This window comes from Danio rerio, chromosome 17 (assembly GCF_049306965.1).
Source record: "Danio rerio strain Tuebingen ecotype United States chromosome 17, GRCz12tu, whole genome shotgun sequence".
Classification (NCBI taxonomy): domain Eukaryota; kingdom Metazoa; phylum Chordata; class Actinopteri; order Cypriniformes; family Danionidae; genus Danio; species Danio rerio.
Window position 1 is genome coordinate 49,053,628 of NC_133192.1, and position 26,373 is coordinate 49,080,000.

At 36.8% G+C, this 26,373-nt stretch overlaps 1 protein-coding gene and 1 long non-coding RNA gene across 3 annotated transcripts in view; one reads left to right on the forward strand and one right to left on the reverse strand.

Moving 5' to 3' along the window:
• Positions 1–13,056, forward strand: part of peli2 (pellino E3 ubiquitin protein ligase family member 2) — a 50,124-nt gene extending 37,068 nt beyond the window's left edge. Inside the window, 4 exon segments of the mRNA NM_001002616.1 lie at positions 2,570–2,671; positions 6,778–6,975; positions 7,266–7,454; positions 11,522–13,056. Coding sequence (NP_001002616.1) covers positions 2,570–2,671; positions 6,778–6,975; positions 7,266–7,454; positions 11,522–12,112 — 1,080 coding nt within the window. The 3' untranslated portion in view covers positions 12,113–13,056.
• LOC141378415 (uncharacterized) overlaps positions 1,631–26,373 on the reverse strand; it is a 47,349-nt gene continuing 22,606 nt past the window's right edge. Inside the window, exon 4 of one of the 2 annotated variants that reach the window (XR_012393016.1) lies at positions 1,631–2,679. This is a non-coding gene — a long non-coding RNA (uncharacterized lncRNA). The remainder of the gene's footprint in view (positions 2,680–26,373) is intronic. The other variant, XR_012393017.1, reaches the window with a different exon arrangement.

Sequence of the window (26,373 nt, forward strand, 5' to 3'; positions counted from 1 at the left end):
GCGGTCCAGTTTTCCCTCATTTGGAAGTTGATTAAAGATTAAACAATGCAGTGGATTCTCAGGCCACTGGATAATTAATCCAGGAAATATGATTTAGTAATAAATTTAGGCAGATTTTCTAAAGTAATTTATCAATATTGAATGTTAAGTTTACTCTGTTGGTACTTTTTGCTGGCTTAGGTTTGTAATGGATACTAAAACCAACAGTATTTGGCAGCAGGTCTGTCTTACTGAGTGATTTGTTTAATCATTCATTCATTCATGCGGATGCTTTATTTATTTATATATATATATATATATATATATATATATATATATATATATATATATATATATATATATATATATATATATATATATATATATATATTATTATTATTATTATTATTATTATTATTATTATTACTATTACTATTACTATTTTTATTTAAATGCAGTTTAATTTGGAAACCAATTAATTGAGGCTCAATTTCTATTGGTATCTTAAATCCTTGCACACTCCCTCCAAGTCTACATTTTTGCAAATTAAGGCAGCACTATGCAAGTTTTTGACCTTAAGATATTGTTTCTAAAGTTAATATCAGTGGTAGAATAACTTTAACTAATGAATTTTGTTGCTGTGGTTACCAGATCTGCCTCCTTCACCTGAAATCTTCTTCGCAAATATTATTACTCATCCCTTTTGTTAGTTATATGTGGACTAATACACTCATTGGTCACTTGATTAGGTAAACCTTACTAGTACTGGGTTGGTAAACCGCTTTAATCCTTCATGGCAGATTCAACAAGGTACTGGAAAAATTCTCAGAGATTTTTGGTTAATATTGACATGATGACATCACGTAGTTGCTGCAGATTTGTCGGCTGCACATCCATGATGTTAATCTCCCATTCCACTACTTCCCTAAGGTGCACTAATGGATCGAGATCTGGTGACTGTGGAGGCCATCTGAGTACTGTCACCTCACTGGTTTTCTTTAACATGACAATCTGAAATGATTTGCACTTTGACATATCATGTTATCCTGCTGGAAGTAGCCATCAGAAGATGAGTACACTGTGGTCATAAAGTGATGGACAGGGTCGGCAACAATACTCCAGGTAGGAGTATTGTTTGGCCTTGAAACAGTGCTCAATTGGTACTAATGGGCCCAAAGTGTGCCAAGAAAATATCCCCCACAACATTTCACTACCACCAACACCAGCCTGAAATGTAGGATATAAGGCAGGATGGATCCATGCTTTCATGTTGTTGATGCCAAATTCTGACCCTACCATCCGAAAGTCGCAGCAGAAATCGAGACTCATCAGACCAGGCAGCATTTTTCAAGTCTTCTATTGTCCAATTTTAAGCCTGTGCCAATTGTAGCCTCCGTTTTCTGTTCTTAGCTGACAGGAGTGGCTCCCGGTGTGGTCTTCTGCTGCTGTAGCCCATCCACCTCAAGGTTGGATGTGCTGTGCATTCAGAGATGATCTTCTACATACCTCGGTTGTTACGAGTGGTTATTTGAGTTGCCTTTCTATCAGCTGGAACCAGTCAGTAACCTATATCTCCTCTGACCTTTGGCATCAACAAGACATTTGCGCCCACAGAACTGTCGCTAATTGGATATTTTCTTTTTTTTTTTTTCAAACCATTCTCTGTAAACCCTAGAGATGGTTGTGCGTAAAAATTCCAGTAGATCAGCAGTTTGTAAAATACTCAGACCAGCTGTCTGGCACCAACAATCATGCCACATTCAAAGTCACTTAAAGCACTGTTCTTCCCCATGCTGATGCTCTGTTTAAACTGCAGCAGGTCATCTTGACCATATCTACATGCCTAAATATATTATGTTGCTGCCATGTGTTTGCCTGATTAGAAATTTGTGTTAACGAGCTGTAGGACAGGTGTACCTAAAAAAGTGGCCGTTGAGTGTATATTTGCCAATATGTTTCAATTAATGGAAATCACCGTGAACTGCATGTAAAATCATCACTACTGTGTCCGTGAGAAAATAAGATCACCATTGCACATTAGCTACACTATTGACGAGTACTGTCCTTGTTTACGTTGTTCTTTTTCAAATCTCCTTCTCGATTTGTGAAATACTAATGAGATAACAGAATCCAGAAGTTCTTAAACTTTTTATTTTTCATATTGGTTTGATACATTTTAAATGTAAATTTATTTTCAGGTATAAAATATGAAATGATTTTTAAATAGTTAATAATCCATGAATGAGTCTAAATTTCGTTTCAACAGTGCTATTCATATTTAGTACAATATCTTGTGTATGTGTGTATACTGCAAATTGATGGCCAATGTCAGCAACTGATAGTCTGTACATTTATTTATACCTATACATCTAGTATCTTGTCTACAGCCTAAAAATACCCTAAACACTTCAGGAATTACAAAAATGCTCTTGTATTGTGGCAGCAATTTTGTTGGGTTGACAAGTGTGACAGTTTTCAGAAAGTGTAAAACTCGCTTAATTTGGTGAAAAAAAAACTGTTCTCAGAGCAAATGTATGAGCATAGTGTTGTTTTGTGCTTTCTGAAAGAAGCTTTTGTTGTGTTGTGACAGGCAGTGAACTGTAAGGGCCAGCACAGCATCTCCTACACGCTGTCCAGAAACCAGACGGTGGTGGTGGAGTACAGCCATGACAAAGACACGGACATGTTCCAGGTACTGTTCTGCAAAAGCAAAAAAAAAAAATCACTTTGAAGTGTCTCTTCTCCTCCTCACTATCTGCCTGTTTACTGAAGAAAGGCAATACTATAATGAAAAAGCAACCACCACAGCCAGTCAAGGTCTGAGATGACAATACATGTAATGGATTTGGCTCTAAATTTGCCAAATTTTAGACTGATATGTTAAAAATAGTCCTGGGAACCGTATTAAATAAGTTGATGTGATCTGCAAAAAGACTTTAAATAGGACTTTTGCACATACTTTGTTTACTATACACATGCTCTATTATATGTGACGCTCTTGCTGCTTTTGGCATCTGCCATTACGCTATATGAAATGTGATCCTACCCATAATCCAATATACACAGATGGATCAAAAAAGGACAGTGATGTTTCTGCAGCAATAGTAATGGGTTAATCACACTACGGCATTGGCATTCCCGATCAAAGCTCAATTTTTAAAGCAGAAGCAAAAAGGCTATTATTATCTTTGTTCTAGAACACAATGAAAATGCTGAAGGACACAATTTTATTATCTTTTCTGATTCTAAATCTTGTCTACAGACATTGAATTCTTTTAAACTGGAGCATCCCATTACCATTGACATTTTTATCAAAGTAAATGAATTACACAAAGTTTTATAATATAGTCTTCTGCTGGATCCCCGGACATACCGGACTACTTGGGAATGAACAAGCTGACAAAGCCACCAAAACAGCCCTAGCAGGAAAGCTGAAGGACTGTAAAATCCCACCTTCAGATCTAAAGCCACCAATAAAAGGCTACATTCTCATCAAATGGCAAACAGAATGGGATCAGTGCCCAGAAAATAAACTTTTTGAAATTCAGCCAGAAATAGGAAAAGAAAATCTAATTTATTTTTTAAGTAAAGACACAACGAGATTGTTTATAGAAGATGCCGCATTGGACACACGAGACTCACGCATGAACATTTACTTAAAGGAGAAGAACCACCAAAATGTCTATATTGTAACGGAAACCAAACTGTTAAACATGTTCTTGTGGAATGTCCCAATTTTAATGTTATCAGACAACAGTTTTTATCTGGAGAGACTTTAAAGGAAATATTCTTAAATGTGAATCCATCTAAAATTGTACAATTTTCATCAAAAGGAATTAAAACTGTTTTAGATTTTAAAAAAATCTTAAACTGTTTTAGATTTGTATCATTATGGAAGATAAATATACATATTATTACAGAATATATCATTATTATTATTATTATGTATTTTACCTTGGACATTATTTATTTATTTTAATTGTAAGAATAGTTTTTTAATAATAGAAAATTGGTATTTATAAAACTTGATAAACTTGATCTATTTTCTTTTTGCCATGACATGGCAATAAAATTAAAACTCTCTCTCTCTATGAAATGGGAACTTTATATTATGAGGTGCTCTGAAAGTCACTATAGGTGGAATTAAAGTCTCAATTTGTGGATGTTGAGAAATGGGCTCCAAGGAAAAAGGTTGGGAACCACTGTGCTAGAACGGAGTGAGGTTTACCTGCATAGCACTTAACTACCTGTCCGCCATTACACTCACTCCTATCCCGGACGAGCCCCCACGTGAAATCCTCTGGTCCAACTGCACCCAACAGACTCTGAACTGGGATCGAACCGGCCATTCTTTGTATGGTGTTCGGTTGCTATAACAAGGGGGCTGAAGACCATGGCCTCTATATGTCGCTGGAGTCCCTTTAGAGGTCAAAGTAGTAAGGTTTACCCTCACAACACTTCACTAGCTGCCTTCTGTTACACTTATGCACTGTGTAGATATACATACAGAGAGTCGTATGTTGTCTTTATTTATTTATTTAAATAATCAGGAGATGAAGTCTAAACCCATATCATTAAATGTATATATAAATATTATTACTTGGTTGTTAAACTAAAAAGGCTTGTAATTGATTGTGGATAAAATAATTATTCTGCATTTAAAACCAGAAGATTTTTTTTTCTTTTGATAAGTATTTTACAAAATACAGCCCTTTTTAATTAATAGCAACAGAAACTGGAGTTTCTTTATTGCGTCAGATGTCAATTTTGTTCTCAGTTGATTTGTTGAATGTCGGTTTGTGATCTCCAATCCAGAACATAAAAGCAGCCCTGGAGCAGTTTAGCTATGCAGCATAGAATACCATCGCAACAAATAACGATTAAAGCTGAGCTTTCTTACTGGTACCGAAAATCCAGGATTGGTGCAAACCAAAACTTAGCTGACTTGCCAGCTAATTCAGCTTCATTGTACAAGCCCCAGGTCTGCACATGATGGAAAGAGTCATGCAGATGGGAAATGAGCAAATGAGAAGAAAAGCAAAAACAGGAACCAGCAGCAGTAGCCCACAAGGACAAAACAGAAACTCTCTCTATAAAAAGGAAATAAAGTGGAGAGCGTTGCGTCTTTTATTTCAGTACATGTATTTATAAACAGGATTTAGTGCAACGAGCACCTCTCTATTCTTGGGAATTTCCATCCCACATTTAAAACCAAAATAAGCTCTTCAAACAAGTACCAGCACATGCAGAACTATTTTCCATCCTGTTTACTCTTGAGGCTAAACGGTGTAGGGACCGTAATTGTCACTTGACTCAAACCACATACAATAGTTTGCTCATTTAAGAATTTGTTTTTGCTCCTCAGATTCCTGATATACCAAGATATGGATTGTTTTTAATTGATTATTTGATTCCAGTATAGGGTTCGGTGTTAAGTTTTTAAGTGAGATTGTATTACTGAACAATACAAATTAGATACAAAAACATTAACAAAAAATTGACAGTTACAGTGCTTTTAACAGCAGTCTACAAACCGGTTTCAAATGGTTAAATCTTTAGCATAAATATGAAATTTTTTTTGCCTTTTCTGCTAATAAACAACACATTGACTTGTTTTTATTGCATCATAAGGGTTTTGTCACAAAACTTATGATTATTTACAGTAGTGTTGCTGACGTCCATGATTCCACTAAACATTGCCATCTTCAGCAATGTTTATGTTGGTTTGTCATTGTTTTTTTTTGGACAGTGAATCAAAAAACAGCCTGATTCAGTTCTGACATCTTGTAGACCAGCTAAGTTTTGTAAAAACAGTTGAATGCACATTTGCGAACTCGTACATTGGTAACGTAGTGCGATAATTTAAGACTCCGCAAATAAAGCAAGCAGGTTCACAATAAAAATACAAGTTATAATACTTAAGGTTGCTGATTAAAAAGGAAACCAGTTGGCTTCATATAAAGAAACGTATCATTGATGCTTCCCTTGCCTTCAATTCCTTGGTGCCTCATTTCAGTGCCACTTAGATGCCCGTTGACTAAAATCTAAATTCTGATTTGGTCCAGTGCATATTGATCATATGTACTGCTGCCAATGTTTCTCGTGCAAGTTCTAAAGTGATGGTAAAGTGACAGCTTTATTGTGCTATTCATTAAATGGGCAAAGTGTTAATGTGTATGTGTGTATATTTTTTCAAATTTAAATGTACCATCACAGCAGTGCTTATGAATTTATTTTAAATGAATTCCAATGAAAACGGCTATTTTGGTGCATTTGTGTTAAATGCAGCCCGGGTTAGATTTCAAAAGACTTTATTTCAAATTTTATTGATCATTAACTTTTAAACTGTATTGTGCAATATATACTTGTTTTTACTTCTACCACTAATATTACTGTATACAGAGTACCCACGCTAAGCCAAATGTCATGACTTTTACTGACTAAAATGATGTATTTTCATGACCTAATAGCACTTGAGCAGATTAAGAAAAATGTATCTTTAATCACGTTCTCATGTCACTTTTGTTAAGGATACAGTGCTAAAGCCCAAACAAAGATAGACTGGAAGTTCAAATGAATTAATGAAGTATTTTTTTTCAATTAATAACAAAAATCCCTGGCAGTCAAATTACCTGAAAAAGAATAAAAAATTCAGAAATTCCAGATAGCCCATGATCTGTGGTAACCCTGTGTTTATTAAAAAATGTTTCCCATCTGAGTCATGCAGTCACAGCAAGCTGTCTGTATGACAATATAAGATGTATCTGAGAATCTTTGAACTTGTCTGTTGTATCTTAGATCGGCCGATCGACGGAGGGCCCGATTGACTTTGTGGTGACTGACACTGTGTCAGGGGGAGGAGAGAGTGAGGAGACACCCATCACTCAAAGCACCATCTCCCGCTTCGCCTGCCGGGTGGTGTGTGAGCGTAACCCACCCTACACCGCACGAATCTTCGCTGCAGGCTTCGATTCTTCCAAGAATATATTTCTCGGAGTAAGTGCGGTTTTTATGCCTGGTCCTGAAATGGAATTGTCTGAGATGCATTACTAGATACTTTATCAAGCTATTATTTATAAATATATACTGCTGTCTGGGGAGTAATATACGTGTGCATGAGCTGTCTGGGGAAGTATCCACTTCTGCTGATCCTGTGGAACTGATCTAAACTTACCTGGTAAATATAGGTGTGTCTGGCTAACTGGAATGACTCGCCCATGTGTACCTAAAAACAAAGTGCGGTGCACATATTTTTGTTTATGTACAGTAATTAAATCTCTCTGCAGGAAAAAGCAGCCAAATGGAAGAATCCAGATGGTCACATGGACGGTTTGACTACCAATGGGGTGCTAGTCATGCACCCGCGGGGCGGGTTCACAGAGGAATCCAAGCCTGGTGTGTGGAGGGAGATATCAGTGTGTGGAGATGTTTACACACTGAGAGAAACACGCTCTGCTCAAACTCGAGGAAAATTGGTTAGTATGTGAGCGGTGTCTGTTCAGTGTAGTTTACCGCCTGTTTTCTCCAAGTAGGACATGTTCCTGGATTAACATCTATGTTGATCCTGGAACAACATTCGAATCAGCCAATCAGAATTAAGGGATACATTTACAGTTTAAGTTTAAGCTTGCGGTTTGGTTTTTGCACTTCTGCTTGATTGTTATACAACTATTATTCCGCTCAGATTTTGGGAATCATTTAGAATTATGGTCGGGTTTAGGAGTAAGGACTAAGTATGGATAACATTTTTGATCAAAAATGATGTTCCAGGATCAACATAGATGTAAATCCAGGATCTCGTCGTACTTGGCAAAATCAGAGAAAGGTCTGGCTGCAGACTTGGTGCAGATGCAACCTGAGCTGCATCCAATGCTTTTTAATGTGCTCGCCTAACCCCTAACCCTACTCCCTTACAGTGATGTCACTAGCTCCATTTAGTGCATTGTTTCTCACATTGCATCTCTGAGCGATGCAGTCTCAGCTTGCATCATAAAGGCTGCGTCCAGATACTATTGCAAAATCATGACATGCATAGTTCACAGTGCGCTACATTTACGCAGACTCAAATACATATGTAGTTAGATTGATGGTTCAATCAGATTAAAAAAAATCTTCATGTAAACACCTTAACTAGTCAGACTGAGCTTGATCTGAATGACATTTTGATCCGAATGGAGAGGGTGGTTAATTTTTTTTTTTACTGACCCAATTCAACAACAAAAAATGACTGTGTCAATGCTTGAATCTGACTACTTTTGAGGGCAGTGCGATATTGACATGCATTAGCCTTCGCATAATTTGATAAATGTCTCCTCTTCAGAAATATGATAGTGTGGAGTCTGAAGGCCAAATGGTTGACTGCCCAGAAAAATTGCAATGAGTGTATTATTATTCTTATTATTATAAAGCATGTGAAACCACTGCCTGTATATTTGCATTAGACTTCGTAATGAAACATTCTGATTTAGAATGCGCTGTAATAATAATGTTTAAAGTAGCTCTATAATTAAAACAAAACAAAACATACAAATTGTATTATTTCTAATATCGTAGTATATTTTATTAAGGATACTGTTATCAGTATTGCATTGTCAACTAAATTTAACGAAAGGCAAGTCTATTAAACTAGTTTCTTTTGTCGTTTTATAATGTGCATAAACTAACAAACAAACACCTGTAGTTGGAATGTACTTTCAAAATTTAAAACTAGTATTTTGATTTTCAGATACAATAGCCTGCCTAAATATAAATAAAACTATATACTTTATTTACATTGTGCCAAAGTTTTCATTGGAATGAATGCATGTAAAATGAACATAAACAGAATTTTGAATTAAATACAATGTTTAGAGTACATATAAACAAATGTGAAATCAGATTCAGTTCATTCAGTTTGATGTAAATTAGTGCATGTAAACATAACTAATTTCTCAGTCAGTCATCGGTTTGCTCACTGCTATTTTACAGTGGTAAAATGTCCTAATTCACAGCTGCAGAAACTGTCTAGACAAAATCATCTGAAACTTTTATTAGGATCCGGGGTCTAATCCATGTGCAGGGAGTTCTCATTCAGGTTGTGGGATGCTACTTGTTGTATCAGTGAAGATTCGGGTAGTTTAGAGTGTACTAGTTCAAATCATGGTAAGGAAGATCCCTAAAATGAAGATTAAAGATGTTCCTCCTAACCTCATGTCTGGAATATAGTGCTCTAGTCTGCAAGTTCTTTCACATGATATCTTGCTCAAATAAGGGGCTTTGTTTTGCTCTGTTTAGTTTGGAAAGTCATGGTTTTCTTTGTACAGTGCATGATATATTGTGTAGATGTATCATAAGCAGTCAATTGAGCACCTTGTTTGAGTCTCTGAACATCTAGCGCCTTCTGGGGGACAATTGTGGTTCTGCATTCTCACCACACCATCAAATTCAAAACAACTATTTTGCTGATGAACATATTGCTAAAGGTAAACGTCCAAGATGTTTTTACTGATGGTATGCTTTTGTTTATTTGATAAATTAACTGGATTTTAAACATTTTTAAGCAGTAGAGAATACACAAACCCAGAGACTGAAGATCATCAAGCATTAACCTGATCCAATACGTTTTCAGTAATTAATTAACCACACCTGATCTGATCTTTGAGGGCTTGCTGTTATAGATGCGTACTGTATATGGTCTATTCAGTGTCCCCTAATATACCATCGAACAAAAAGAACCCAAATGAACAACATGAAAATTCCAGAAGTTGCCAAACTTTTTTTGCTCTGCATGTAAGTGCAAGATAGAGACATCCTGCAAGTTTCATATCTCAGATCTTCAAAATTGGACTTGCTCATCAAACAAACATCTGATTCCACAGCTGAACTCCTCAGCTCATTAGTAGAGACTTGAAATAAGCTTAAGACGAGAGACGCTCAGACTGTGCAGTGCTGTAGCACTCCAAGAATGTGTTTTGGAAGAGCAGAGATAAACATGTATTAGCCTTGCATCATCGTTTATTTCTTAAGTCTGTGGAAACATGCAGCTGTAAGGCTGAAAGGGATGGAAAAATGGAAACTCAATGGAAAAACAAATTGGAAGAGTTCAAAGGTCAAAGCGGACATTAGAATTAGTAATAAAAGAAAAGGTAACTAACAAAATAGTTTATTAGCTCTGTGACTTGTTGGCTTGGTAAAGCTGATGAACCAAGAGCCGCACGAACCTGTTGCAAGTGTTAACAAGTGTCGAGTCCCGTGAAAGGGGTCCAGACGGAAAGTTTTGTTTTGTGTTTACCTTATAATTAAAGTTGTTGCACGTCTGCAAGTTCCAACTCAAAATAAGCGAGTTTTAGAAACTTGTACATTTAAGGTATCGTTCAGTAAAAACAAAACGCCATCAAAGAAACTTGACAACGAGAAACAAAACCTCACTGCTAGCTAGCGTGTTGGAAGTGTTCTTGCAGAGCAACACAAACTACATGCAGAAGTATAAATGCACGGCAATGCACAAAGAATGCGTCATGGGTCACGCTGATCACTCAACACAAGTATGAACCAGGCTTAATGCTGTGTTTACACCAGACGCGGAACATTTGCGCTATTTACATTTAAATAGACGCGTGGACATTTTGAGTTTACTCCCTTCATTCCTGCATCAAATTCACTTCACAATAGTTTAATGAACTGTTGTCTGTTGTCGGCAAGAGGATTTCCCCTTTGTTCACGTCCCAACAAGAAAAAGGTCCTGATTAGTTAATGCATGGCGAATGTCCGCTGAAGTTCAGATTTTCCAACTCGAGCGATTTGCACAAAGCGGCGTGAGTTGAGTGTTTTGCGCGTGTATCATGCTGCTGGATGTCTATAGGCTAAATTATACTTCTGTGTTGAGAGAACTCTGTAACCCACAGTGCATGTAGAAGTGTATTTACAGTATACTTCTGCATTCTGTTAGTGTTTATCTGACAATAACACTTGTAGCAGGTTCCTCTGTCTTGAATATTTTTTTTGCGGATGTTTTGAGTTGATACTGGAAATGGAAGAAATTGGCAGGAATCTGCAAACATACAACAATTTTAATCATGGAATCCGCAACAAAAAAAATCCATCTGACGCTCCACCATGGGACTTGACACTCTCCTGTAACATTCAGACCAATCACAGCTCTTGTTTTTTTGCTACTACATGTGGTTAAATTTTTTTGAGAGATGCGTGTCCGGCTAGGGTGAAGGGTATTTGACTGTGCAAAGGCACAGCCAGACCTGCTGTGCACTTTTAACGCAGAAGTATAAACCAAACTTAAATACTCTACGACAGGGACCCTCAAATCTGGCCCATGAGATCCACTCTACTCAGAGTTTAGCTCTAATCTGAATTAAACGCACCTAAACCTGCTAATCGATGTCTTCAGGATCTTTAGAAAATCACAGGTAGAGGAGTTTGACCAAACTTGGAGGTAAATTCTGCAGCTCGTTGGCCCTTCAGGCCAAGATTTGAGGAAGCCTGCTGTAGGAGAAGCCTTTTGGAATGTGACTGTATTAATGAGATGTTTGTTTTCTGTTTCTCTCAGGTGGAGAGTGAAAGTAACGTTCTGCAGGACGGCTCTCTGGTTGACCTTTGTGGAGCAACGCTGCTCTGGCGCACCGCTGACGGCCTTTTCCACACCCCCACACAGAAGCACCTGGAGGCCTTGCGGCAGGAGCTGAACGCAGCCCGGCCCCAGTGCCCTGTGGGCCTCAACACACTGGCCTTTCCCAGCATGCAACGCTGCAGTCGTGCCCTGAGCAACGTCCCTGCCCAGGAAGACAAACAGCCCTGGGTCTACCTTGCCTGTGGTCATGTTCATGGCTACCACGACTGGGGCCACCGATCAGAGCGGGAGTCCAATGCCCAAAGAGAGTGCCCCATGTGCAGGGCCGTGGGTCCCTATGTGCCACTCTGGCTCGGATGTGAACCAGCCTTCTACGTAGACACTGGTGCGCCAACACACGTCTTCGTACCTTGTGGCCATGTGTGCTCTGAAAAGTCCACCCGCTATTGGGCAGAGATTCCTTTGCCACATGGCACCCACGCTTTCCACGCTGCCTGTCCTTTCTGTGCTACTCAACTCAACCTGACACAAAAGTGGGCCAAGCTCATCTTTCAGGGGCCTATAGACTGAGAGCGTAGAGGAGGTCATGGGGAACTGGTGGATTGTTGTCTAATTGAAGGGGAAACCAGTATGCTGAAGGACTATTAGTAGGTGTCATTTTTAAGGAGCGACTCAAACCACAAGCTGTGAAGCTGCCCTTGATCTGCTGATGATGGAGAGCAGGTTTCTGTTCAGACAACCGTTGCCTTGGCGTATGACAGGAGGCGTAATTCCATCATCATTTCCTGACCTTTTTGTCTACAGGCCTTCAAGATGTCAGATCACACCAGCATTACCACATCACTCAGGATGTTTAATACAGTTCTCCAGGACACTCCGCTTTAGACCTGAGGTGCTGCATCTGGTTCCTGGTGATTGACTTTCCTGCAAAGTTTTGTTGCTTTAATAATTCTTCCGGTGATTTCCAAAGAACTCCATTATCTGAGCCTAGTGTGTCGGGTTGGAGCCCAAGTTGGAGTCCAAGGAGCAGCAGTGAACATTCATTATTCGTTAAGTAGTTCAGTGTGTGGGGATATTCCCAAAGGTCTGGATCCAATATCCCAAACTCTACTGAGTGCTTCTACAGGAATGGTTGGAGCAGATATTTGGGATCTGCAATACTAAAATGGTTTTCCAAAGATAAAAAGGGCGATTTTAAGTTTTTATGTTATCCTTTATACGAAGAGCTAGCAAGATTAACACTCCTTAATGATTCCACAGGAATGCTGATCAGACACAGTGGAAGCTTCATTTTGAAAATGAATTAGAGGAATTTTTGACATTTTTAGCCTAGTCCTCCTAGTGTTCACCTACTTCAGAGATGTCAAGTGTTTGGAAACTTACGTGTCTTTACATAAAATCTTTAAAGGTATTTTTATTCATACCGGGATAACCGGTAATAAGATTAACAAAGAATGCAGCCAAATATTTTTGGAAATGGCTGTAGAGTTGATAAATAAATGAAGTATTCCTGGTGATGTTTTCCCCTGTCCTAAAAATATTTCGGTACATATATTTTAGCTTCTTTAAATATCACCCATAGATGTTGGTGTACAATTAGAGGAGATCTAAAAAAATAGAGTATTCTGCAATCAAATGTGGATGACGATGATGGACTTTTCTGATATGCAGGAGCTTTTGAGCCTGTGATTCTTTTAATACCCATTTGCATTGGTCAAAAAATCTATTTCCACTTTTTTATAAGCTTGTTATGAGATTAACTTTTATTCCACTATTTTCTTAAAGATTTATACAGAGAAGGTTTCTTATGCCTGAAGACATTTTTACAAGGGTGTCGAGAAGATATTTTAGGCATACTGAAGAGGTATTTTTTTGAACCGCTTGCATTAACAGAGCCTTTTTAACTCACTGAGAAGTATTTTACTACACAAAAGCCCATGTACAGTTTGTTTTAAATCAGATACTAATATATTTATTCAGTTATGTACTTTACCATGCGGTATAGGTGTCTGTATGAATGTATCCGCTTGAACTACATCTGGTCATCACTCTTTTGTAAGGGCATGCTGCATCTGGATACTTAACCAGGCGCTAGTCATGTTTTTTTGTTTAATTCATACACTGTTTCTGGAGAGCCACCTTCCTGCAGATTTCAGTTGCTACCCATATCAAACACACCTGAACCAATTAATTAGGAACTAAACACCACGTGATAATTACAAGCAGGTGTGTTTGATATGGGTTGCAACTGAAATCTGCAGCAAGGTGGCTCTCCAGGAACAGGGTTGGCCACCCCTGCTCTAGGGCAATGGTCTCAAACGCTACAGCTCTGCATAGTTTAGCTCCAACCACCTCCAACTCACACCTGCTTGATAACACCTTGATTAGTTGGATCAGCTGCGTTTAATGAGGGTTGAAGCAAAACTGTGCAAAGCTGCGGCTCTGCAAGAATCAAGCTTGAGACCTGTGCTCAAGGCTTTTGTCTATGTTTGTTTGTTTGTTTGTTTAAAAAAAAAAAAACAAGACTCCCAATGTTATTTTCAGACCCAGAGATGTTAAAGGAACACTGTCATCTTGGATTTCATTTGTAAATAAATTCAATTTATTAGTTTTGATATTCAAGCCGTTTTTGTGGTATACATGCGTTTAGATGGGCGTTTTATTTTATTAAAGTTGTTAAAATTGTCACACCAAATGCAAAATGAACTGGGTTGGGGAGTATATTTACTTGGGCGAAGCTACTGTTTTATTAATGATGCTGGTAAAAGGCTCTCTTCCATGTGGCGTTAAGTTTAAAAATGGCCAAACATGTTTTGAAAATGCCAAAAAAGGAATTTAGGAAAGGGGTTCTTTGTACTTTTTGTCATTTCAAGTTGCAGGGAGCACAATTCATGTGTAAATGATTGTAAATTTCAATTGTGCAAAATTAGGCACAATAAACGTTACACTACAGGACTTCTTAAGTGTTTTGATTTGCAGCTTTGGAACATCAACAATGTTGTGGGAGTTTACTGTGTAAGTTTATTTTTCTATGTGAAAGAGTCGACGTTACTTTGCTGCACACATGCATTACAAGTATCATATTGATCATCTACAATGATGTTTTGATTGTTTAACATGTAAAAGTGCATGTCTTTCTGTTTTTGTTGTTGTTGTTTGTTTGTTTGCAGATTCTAGCAAGGCAGTTAACCCTGTACCATACAGTGGCTGAACAAACTCAGGATTACAGGATTAGTTTTGGGTTGACAAAGGCAAACCAGTGCAGCCAGGCTTTGTTGGTATCAAGACACCCTGATTATCAAATCTGGCTATGATCCAGAGTTCAGGAAGTGCGTGCAGATGTAGGTGCAGCATTAGTAGCAAACAGCCGATAACATGTCTTCAAACAAAGATATTGTCATTGACTTCTTGTCAGAGCATTAGTGCAATTCACAGGCAAAGATAAAGCTTCTGGAAGTGCTTTGAAATGTGCATTTGTTTTTAATGCAATGTTTGTATTTTACAAATGTCACTTTTTGATTTTAAACTCACTGGTTATTGCTTAAATTGCTTATGTCTAATGGATTAAACAATTATAATGCTCCTACTTCTATAATAATAATCCTTAGATGTGGCGTTGTATCATTCCATCATAACAAGTTCATGTCAGCAGCTCCTTTATAAATATATTTACCAGGAAGTTTTTCACAGTATACATAAAAATGCATACAATTTTGAACAAAACAATACAGATATTAATATTATTGAAACTTATAACTTACATTTTGTGGGGTATTTTTTTATTTATTTATTATTATTTTTTTAAAATGTTTGACCTAATCTCAACAGAAATATAAAGATAGGGTATGGTAGTAGTATGGTAATAATATACATACATCACACACACACACACACACACACCAATAGTGTTTAATTTTGACCACTGTTTTGCCAGTGAGGGCATTTGAATTCGAACACAGCAAATGAGAGACGTTTTGAAGTGGGCGGGGCAGAGTCTAGAGAGCAAGCGATTGGTCAGAAGATTCATTAAGAAATGTTTGTTCAAAAATTGTTGATGCATTAGGCAGAAATGACAACCTGCAGGATTAGGATGTTTATACCTTCTAAACGTGAATATTGTCACTGTTTTGGAGGACACTGGCTTGCAGGTATGCTTTATTTTTTTTAAACTGTATATACATTTCATGCCTTTTAAAAGCGCAAAGAATTAAAATAAAAAAATGTATAAAGCAAGATGAAAAGGATCATCCATAAAAGAGAACAGCTAAAAGAATACTGTGTAAATAATTAGGTAACACTTTATAATAACTATGCACTATAAATCATTTATTAAGCGTTAGCAAATAGTGAATTCATTAAAGCATTAACTCTACATTAATAGATGTTAGTCATCAGTTTATAAATGCAGATGCTTTATTCTTGACTTATAAGCGCATTTTTAATGTGTGTAATAATTGTTCTTTCATATTTTGTTATTGATTCATTTTTCATGACTATATGAAGTATTGCATATTTACAAATCAGTTGTATTTTTAGACAAGTTTTTTTTTAAGATTATGCAAAATGAGTTCGTAAATGATTAATAAACTATTTAAATCAACATTTGTTGATTATTATTCAGGCATATATTGGTTAATTAGTATGTTAATAAATACTTAAACTAACAGTTTTGTTACCTAATCTAATGTGAGGACAATATGCCTTATAAATCCCTTATAAATGACAATGAAAGGCTCAGTATCAAATGAACAATAATATTTGCAATCTTATCTAAAAAATAAAATTACTGTGTAGTTTAAACATGGCTAAATAACAGGAGTGTTAAAATATAACATAAAACTGGATTAAACAACAACAATATAATTAACAATATAATATGATACAACATTTTAATGTTATTTAGCTATCTTTAAAGTGCTCAGTCATTTTATTTCACACAAGGCTGCAAATAATTATCTTTCATTTGATATAGGTGCATATGTGTATCTTCAAGTGAATAAAAATTAATAAAGTCATTTATTTTCTTTTTTCCTGTTTAACTGAGCCTTTGGTCATTTATAAAGCAAAAATAGTCCTCACTTTAGATTAGATCACAAAACTGGATAAAGTTGAGTTAAAGTATTTATTAACTTAATAATAATAAGAATTATAAATGTTAATTTGAATAGTTTATTAATCATTTACTTGCGCATTCTGAATGATCCTAAAAACTAGAACCTTCTCTCTAATTACTGCTTTCTAATTAATGCAATACTTCATTTAGTGAAGAAAACATAATTATTATTATTTTTTTCCGGCAGTTAGCTCTCTGCAACTCTCTTATGGTCGCCCACTAAAGCTAAGCAGGGCTGCACCCTGCAGTACCTGGATGGGAGACCACATGGGAAAGCTAGGTTGATGCCGGAAGTGGTGTTAGAGGGGCCAGCAGGGAGCCCAACCTGCGGTCTGTGTGGGTCCTAATACCCACAATATAGTGAAGGGGACGCTATACTGATCAGTGAGCGCCGTCTTTCGGATAAGACATTGAACCGAGGTCCTGACTGGCCTTTGTCCATCATGGCCTCCTAACCCTCCCCATATCATAATTGGCTTCATTACTCTGTCTCCTTTCCACCAATCAGCTGGTGTGCTGTGTACGGTCTGGCGCAAAATGGCTGCCGTCACGTCATCCAGGTGGATGCTGCACACTGGTGGTGGATGAGGAGATTCCCCCCTATGTGTAAAGCGCTTTGAGTGCCTAGAAAAGCGCTATATAAATGTAAGAAATTATTATTATTATTATGAAATACAATCATTAATCACATTATACATCCGCTTATACATTGAGAATAGAGCATTTGTATCTGCAGTTATAAACTACTAACATCTGAGAGTTAATGCTTAACTGATAATGAATTCACTATTTGCTAATGCTCAATAAATTATTTATAGCGTGTAGTCAGTACAAATTGTTACTACTTGGTTTATTTTCCCAGAGATGTGTTGCGGCTGGAAGGGCATCTGCTGCACAAAGACTTGCTGGATAAGTTGGCAGTTCATTCCGCTGTGGCGACCCCAGATTATTAAAGAGAATAAGCCGACAAGAAAATGAATGAATGAACTTAGGTTATGAATTATTGACCCTCGTGTCTTCTGATCTCTTGAGACCTTCGTTTATCTTCAAAACACAAAAGAAGATATTTTCAATTAAATCAGAGAGCTCCCTTATCCTCCATATAGACAGCTACAGGCCTGAGACCCTCATAGTTTAGAAAATGAACCAATAACATTGTCAAAACATTTACGTGACTTCAGTGGTTTAACTGTGATCACACAAAGCTCCAGGAACACATTCATGCGGCAAAAAACTATTTTGTTTGTCTTTTTCGTCGCTCATATTTCTACTCATATTTCCCGTAGTAAATGCGTACCCTGTTCACCCATTTCTTATGCATCAGATCAATTATTTGTACAGTTTTTTTTTTTTTTATATTTAAAAAAGTATTATTTTATTATTTTTCTAAAGTATTCTTGGAATTTCTAACACAATCTTACGACAAGTCGTAACTTTTTGATTGAGTGGCTGATTTGTATGAATTCGTACAATCTTATTTGTATGATTTAGTATGATTTGCTCATCCCAAATTGATGGTCAAGTTTAGGGGTGGAATTGGGTGCCACTTCTCCTTTTTAAAATGGTACGTTCTTGTATGACTGAACTATGCGAATTAGTCTAAACTGACAAATGTAAAATACTTACATGAGATCAGGCTTGAATTTATTCTTACAGGTAAACCACTAAAATCACATAAATGTTTTGACAATATTTTTAGTATTTTTTGGTCTTTGAAAGTCTTGGGATTGTCACTATGCGTGAAGGCTAAGAGAGCTCCGGGATTTCATCTAAAATATCTTCATTTGTGTTCAGAAGATGAACAAAGGTCTTGGGATTGAAACGACAGAGTGAGTAACCCTAATAACATACATTTTTATTTTTGATTGAACAAATCCTTTGAATTGCGGATGTGTATAAAAATAGACCGAAAATTTAAATAAAATTAAACGCAATGGTTATTGCTAAAATTGCTTATGTCGAATGGATTACACATAATTATAATGCTCCTACTTCTATAATAATAATCCTTAGATGTGGCGTTGTATCATTTCATGATTACAAGTTCATGTCAGCAGCTCCTTTATAAATATATTTACCAGGAAGTTTTTCACAGTAAAAATACATAAAAATGAGTATTATGTATCAAAATCAAAAGATTTTGATTCTACAATAAAATTTTTTTTAGACATTTAATATATAATATAAATATGGGTGTCTAGTTAAATACAAGAATACAATACAGATAATAATATTAATGAAACATAACTCATTTTGGCATTGTATTGGGAAAAAAGCTTCTGCAGCTCTCAAAACATCAGAGTTTTGTGTAAGCTTTTAGAGCAGAGAACTGTTTTTCATATGTTCGAGCGTGAATAAAGCTGAGTTAAGCTGACTGCCAACATCACAGAAGAAAATCACACAAGACAAAGACAAATGAACGCTGATATTATTTTCCTTTTTAGCTTGTAAAGATAATTTTAGGCTACTGTTCTTTTTCATGCTTTAACCACAGCAATATTAAAATGTTTAGATCCGTCATCAAAGTTATAGGACAGTGCTTGCTAATGAATGCTAAATCCATTACACTGATTTCAGGCCTGTACAGAGCGTCTGTGTGCTTCCTCCTACTCCCCAGTTGCTCTTCCATTACATCATCAATCCCATTATATGAAGTTCATTTCAGAATGAACTTTTTGAAGATAATGCTTAAAAGACTGGCTGCCAAAATACAAAAATCATCAACACAGATCTGATGCTGCGAGATATATAACCAATCTGAAAGATTATTTAAATTACGATCATTAAACACGATTAAAAATGCTTACAACTTCCACTCGTTCACATTTCTTCACTGAAGCCACTTTATGCAATAATCATTCATGAGCGCAAGAGGGCGCTGTTATCAAATCTACTGACGTGGAAATATTTCACAACGCACTGATGACAACTCGTGAGCTAAAGATGACGTGTTAACTTGAATAAATGAATAAAAATGAAGTACTTGTCTTTTTAGTACAATTACTGAAATGAAGCAAACGTTACCAGACAATTGATAAAATTAAATAATGTTAAAAAATTGAATGCCCATTCAACAACAACAAAAAAACAATTGTATTAATTGCATACTGGCATCATGGTGACGTAGTGGGTAGCACAATCGCCTCACAGCAAGAAGGTCGCTGTTTGCATTTCTTTGTGGAGTTTGCATGTTCTCCCTTTGTTCGCGTGTGTTTCCTGCTCCGGTTTCTTCCACAGTCCAAAGACATGAGGTATATGTGAATTGGGTAATTCACATATAGCTCACATTGGTTAATTGTCTGTAGTGTGAATGGGTGTGTATGGATGTTTCCTGGTGATGGATTGCAGCTGGAAGGGGATCTGCTGCGTAAAACATATGCTGGATAAGTTGGTGGTTCATTCCGCTGTGGCAACTCCCTGATTAATAAAGAGACTAAGCTGAAAAGAAAAATGAATGAATAAATGTGTAGTATAGTCAATCGTATTAATTCATAAATTCTTCTTCAGCTTAGTCCCTTATTTATCAGTGGACGCCACAGCGGAATGAACCGCGAAAATTGTATTATAATATTTGTATATATAAAAGTATTTACAGCTATAATGAACGTTAGCATACTGTAGTTTTTAACATCTGATAATTTAGTAAAACAACTAACACACACTACAGTATTTACTAGACAGTAAAGTGTGTATTGTAGTAGAAAAGTACATTCTTGGGCTATTTGTACACAAAGAGCACGGACACATTATTTAAGCTACCCCTGAAAACTTTTTGGTTGATTTTGGATTTTTATACACAACCTAATTAGTATTAAAATTAAGTAATTTAAAATAAAAGTTAGGCTACTTGTAAAATGTTTCTTTTTTTTTTTAACAACAGTTGGTCAATAGATAAAGTTGACGTCATATTGTGGGTTTTCTTAAAACTTTTGATGGGTTTTTTCCACAATTTATGCTGACATAGCAGTCAAAATAGGTCAAATGAGAGTATAGTGTCAAAAATTCAGGGGGGTGGGGATGGAGGGTAGTTATTTTTCTAACCACCCCTGGCTACGGGCCTGCACAGAGATGCTTGAAAATCCCCTTCCAGAACCTGTTCATTCACTGTTCCTCACTGGTGTAATGATCTTCACTTGATACAAATTGATACAATTGATACAAACTGCTGAATCCCTAACATTCAAAATGTACCTTAAAACTTCTAATAAAAAAAAAGAACTATTTTCTTCATTCCGCCCTACTATAGCTTGTATTTTTCTATTAGAAACATTGTATTAGTAGCACTCAATATAAATATTTTCTCTTTAAAATGATTCTCTTGGTGTCTTCCTATTGTAAGTCTGCCATATGACTAAACGTAAAAGTAATTAAAATGGAGAAAGATTTTGAAAGGGTAGCATTATAACAGAAGCCTAAAATGTATTTAGCATAATAAAACAGCTCTGCTAAACCGAAAAGTTGGACTGTGTCATAATAAAGGCTTGACTGTTTTTGTGCTGAGTCGCTCGTCTCTCATCAGTAATTGTTTCAACATTCAACAACTTTCAACTTTACTCTATTGATACTACCATGATAATAAGAGTTGAATACTTTAACTTATCCATCAACATGATTTCTCCAGGAGTCCTGTAGGACTGTGTTTCTCAGCCACGTTCCTGGAGGACCACCAACAAAGCATGTTTTGGATGTTTTCTTTGTCTGTCACACCCATTGCAGGCCTTACAGTCTGCTAATGATCAGAATCAGGTGTGCTGGATAAGGAGACATGGAAAATGCACAGAGCAGGTGGTCCTCCAGGAACGTGGTTGAGAAACACTGCTGTAGGATGTAATGAAGACCAGAACTCCCATAATTGTACACTCACGTTGACACGACGTTATTAAAATAGGCTTTTGTTTGTCTTGAAAATGCACGCTGCAAGAATTTCATACTGTGCCTTTAAGTGGGAGTGTTATAAATGAACGAGATTTTTAATGTTAAAACTGTTGAAGTCAATGGCTGCTGCTTTATAACTTTTAGTAAATAGACAATTTGCAAGAAACTATACCTTTAAGTAGGCTTGGGGCTGTTTTATTGCTTTTTTAACAAGAACTACACTTTATTAGGTACACCTTACTAGTACCGGGTTGGACATGGCACGTTATCCTGCTGGAAGTGGCCATCAGAAGATGGGTACACTGTGGTCAAAAAGGGATGGACATGGTCAGCAACAATACTCAGGTAGGCTGTGGTGTTGACACAGTGCTCAATTGGTACTTATGTGCCCAAAGTGTGCCAAGAAAATATCCCCCACACCATTAAACTACCACCAGCCTGAACTGTTGATACAAGGCAGGATGGATCCATGCTTTCATGTTTTTGATGCTCAATTCTGACCCTACCATCCAAATGTGCAGCAGAAATCGAGACTCATCAGACCAGGCAATATTTTCCAATCTTCAGTTGTCCAATTTTGCTAAGCCTGTGTCAATTGTAGCCTCAGTTTCCTGCTCTTAGCTGACAAGAGTGGCGCCTGGTGTGGTCTTCTGCTGCTGTAGCCCTTCTGCCTCAAGGTTCGAAGGGTTGTGTGTTCAGAGATGCTCTTCTGCTTACCTCGATTGTAACAAGTAATTATTTGAGCTACTGTTGCCATCATTTTCATTCAGTTTAGGCCCTTATTGATCAGGGGTTACCACTTCAAAAAGGTTAAAGTGACATTTAAAGGCTTAACTAGGTTAATTAGGTTAACTCGGCAGGTTAGGGTAATTAGGCAATTTATTGTATACTGATGGTTTGTTCTGTAGACTATTGAAAAAAATTGCTTTAAGGGGCTAATAATTTTAACCTTAAAATGGCTTTTAAAAAATGTTAATCTGCTTTTATTCTAGCTGAAATAAAACAAATAAGACTTTCTCCAGAAGAAAAAAATATTATCAGATATACTGTGGAAATTTCCTTGCTCTGTCAAACATAATTTGTGAAATATTTAAAAAAGAAAAACAACGTTAAAGGAGGGCTTATAATTCTGACTTCAACTGTATATTAACTGTTTTTCTAGTTCAAGACTTCTAGAAATCACATTTATATTAATTATAATCTCACCATAAAGAAAGGTTTGCTTTTTGTAAACATGCATTCGTGAATGTAAAATAAATTTGATAATAAAACAAGCATCTTTTCAAGAGCGATCCTTAACATAGCACAAAAATCACAGGTTAGCAAGATAAGGAAAATGTTTATGAAGTATTAAGAGCACTGTAAACTTCCACATTTTTCCAAAAATGTTGAATATATTGGCAGGAGCAAAATAAATGTAAAACTGTTTTAGTAAAGCATTCACAAAAGCAGCAATTTAACTTAATTAACTTAAATTAAATGAACTTAATTTAATTCAATATCCATATTCATTTTAATTCCATTGTTTGCAGGGTAAACTATGAATTCATTTGGGGCTGGATAGGTGACCTCCTCCTTGCTAATCTAAAAATAAATGTAAAGATCCCATTTTAAAATTAATATAATTACAAAAAATGGAAAAATAAACACTGTTTTTTTAACTCTATACATTTACTCAATGGCTCATCTGCAGCTGTGCGTGTTTCCGGTTTCCAACTCGCTGTGCATTTGAATTCCACCAAAATGTGAAAGTGCTTAGAATAATGGCAGCCGCATTATCCATCAAACACTGATGACATATTCGTCCCTTTTATATGCGCTCTCTCTGCAAATAAGGGCATATAAAAGGATTTAGATTTTGAGCATGCCATTTAGCTGCTTTGAAAGGGAAGATCAGTGGGATGCCATGACTGCTAATTAACATTTCCTCCTGTAGATGCAGTGGAGATGGGATGTGTCTCGGTCCCACTCTACGCTGCCTTTCCAAATGACAGTCATCGTAGTAAAGGTGACAGAAAGCTCGTTTGGAAATCTCGGCTTGGCTTGCCCTCATTTAAGAGGGTTTATTAAAAATGACATAATGTCTGCATTTGTGATGAAGCTTACGGCTTGTCTTTTGCGACTCCTGTGCCATGTTATTTTGTAACGAGCTGAATTCTAAAGTGTGATGTAATATATGTCTCACTATAATGCCGGGTCGCAACCACAACAATGTTTTTAGGGGGTTTTCACCTCTTATTTGGATAGGACAGTGGAGATTTCAGATAGGAAAGCATTGGGAGCAGAGAGATGGAATTCATCTAGAGTCAGGACTCGAAATTGGGTCACCGTGAGCACTTAACCACTAGGCTATTGGTACTGACGACCACAACAATTTATTATTAGAATGACAAAAAGCTTTGAAGGTGCTGTATGTATGTTTCTGACTCTTCTAAAGCAAAAAAATACCAGTGATAAGCAATTTGGCTGTTTGCACCAGACGAAATACGACAGAAATTTAAACAAAGCCATTCAGAAGCACAGAATATGCACCCATTCACGAAATTGTAAGGTTTATTGTTTAAATAATACATATTAAACCTCTGTAACATTATTAAATGTTAATAATGTTCAATAAAAAAAGTTCTATAGCGTGCCTTAGCTTTTATTTAGGACACGGTTTAAATCAGCCTTCATGGTTTCCGCTACATTCCTTCTTCCATGGTGGGACGCCATGCCAAAATTCATCCCGCCACGGCTACATTACAGCTTCTTGTTAAAAACAATTTTTTTTTTTACCAGCGGGAAATAATCGCACCAAGACGTTTCTGTAACTGCATTGTGCTGCGCGTCATTTGTTTAACCCTTTAAGGTTATGTGCTGACTGACTGGCTGGCTTACTGACAGGTGTGTTATACGTGAGGCCAGCAAACATGACGTATAGCCATTTCACTTTACTTCAGGACGCATTAATATCGCTCTGTAGGTCTATTAGAGACATTCATAAATATTCCCTAGCAAATCTAATAATGTTGGACACATACTCGTTACATAAACGCACTAAATCGCACTTCACCAGCGTTTATTTGAGAGCGCACAAGAAGATCTGCATGCTCTTGAAGCGGCTTATATTTAAGGAGCATGCAAGAAGTTTTGTGCACAAGCAGAGGATAGCACAGGTAGTTGGTAGACCTGTGTAAAAAAAGGCCTGCCACCACAGCAGGAAAAAATCCTAGAGGAAACACTGGCCTTGTTGGACATCAATCTGGCAACCTGTGCTTGCATTTGTTTTGATCCAGGAATGCACTACCTAGTTCAACCACTGGTTGTCAAACTTACATACTGTACCTTTAAAGGTATAGTCTGCCCAAGAATGAAAATTCTGTTGAGAACAAAAGAAGATATACACTCAAAAAATGACTTACTGAGCACAAATTGATTATTTATGTTTGTATTATGTGTCTCATGTTTTTCTCTCTATCACCCCAGTTCACTTCCTTGTTTTTACTGCTGTTCCTGACAGGCTGGTTCACATTCACTTGCAGCAACCAATCCCGACAATGGCTTATGCAAATTGGTTCCTGTGTTACAACTTTGTCCCGGTCCTAGCCGATTAGATCACATTAGCTTCCTATATCTTCTTTGTCTGACTGCAGTTTGTCTTTTTTGAGTTGATTTATTGTTTTTTGTGCTAATTGATTGATCAATTCCGACAGAGCTTATATCCTCATTTTCTTCAGTTTTGTTGTAGATATATTGTTTGTCTTCATCTTTATTTACATTCGGTTGTCATTTTGGTTTAGTCACTGTCTGTTCTTATCTGTGTGTGATCATTCATTCTCTTTCGACAGTGGTTCAGTAGAAAGACTGGTAGGTAAGTAGGTCATGTGACATACATAGGAGTTCAACTGTCTAGAGCAGTAGTCACCAAACTTGTTCCTGGAGGGCCGGTGTCCTGCAGATTTTAGCTACAACCCTAATCAAACACACCTGAACAAGCTAATCAAGGTCTACTAGGTATACTTAAAACATCCAGGCAGGTGTGTTGAGGGTAGTTGGTGCTAAACTCTGCAGGGACACCGGCCCTCCAGGAACGAGATTGGTGACCCCTGGTCTAGAGATACACTAGGGACGGGGATGAGAGCCAACCCATGTATTTTTGGTTTAGTGCCAATTCTATTTTTGAACCCTTACTACTCTTGGCCCTTAAAGAAAATAGTGAAGGGGATGGGCTTCAAACTTTACCCTTAAGAAATGGGACAGGACCTGACAGCACCAGCACACATCATTATATGTCATCATGCTCTCTTACTTCATATGAGATGAACGATCACGACTGCTGTAGTTATTCCAGTTTCGTTATTTTTTTGGTATTTATCTTCAGGAAATCACGGAAAGTAACGATATCATGTTATCGTATCAATATAGTTTAGCAATAAGTAATAAGTAACTATACTGTGCAAAAGGTAAATCACAGACACTAGACTTTTCTGACAGGGTATTCGAGTGTCATTGAGTGACAGAATGTTGTGGGACTACTATACAGGAGTTATTATTATAGATTATAGATAGCGAAACTTAGCGTTTTATATTTTATTTTTTAAAAGCATGACAGTAAAACACAAACGTTTTTATGAATGAATTAAAACATGCTTGTTTGTTGTAAAAATTCATAATGACAAAAAATTAAAATCATTTGTGCATCTCCTGACTCTTGTGTGCAGCCATGTTGCTGTTGTAGATGATGTATTCTGTGAAATTTTTCTTACCCTTTGGTTTTGAGTGTGGTCCTGAAAAATCTCCCTTTCAAGAGTTATCTAGCTCTTCCTCTTAGCCCTACGCCTTAAGCAAAGGTCAAGGCCTA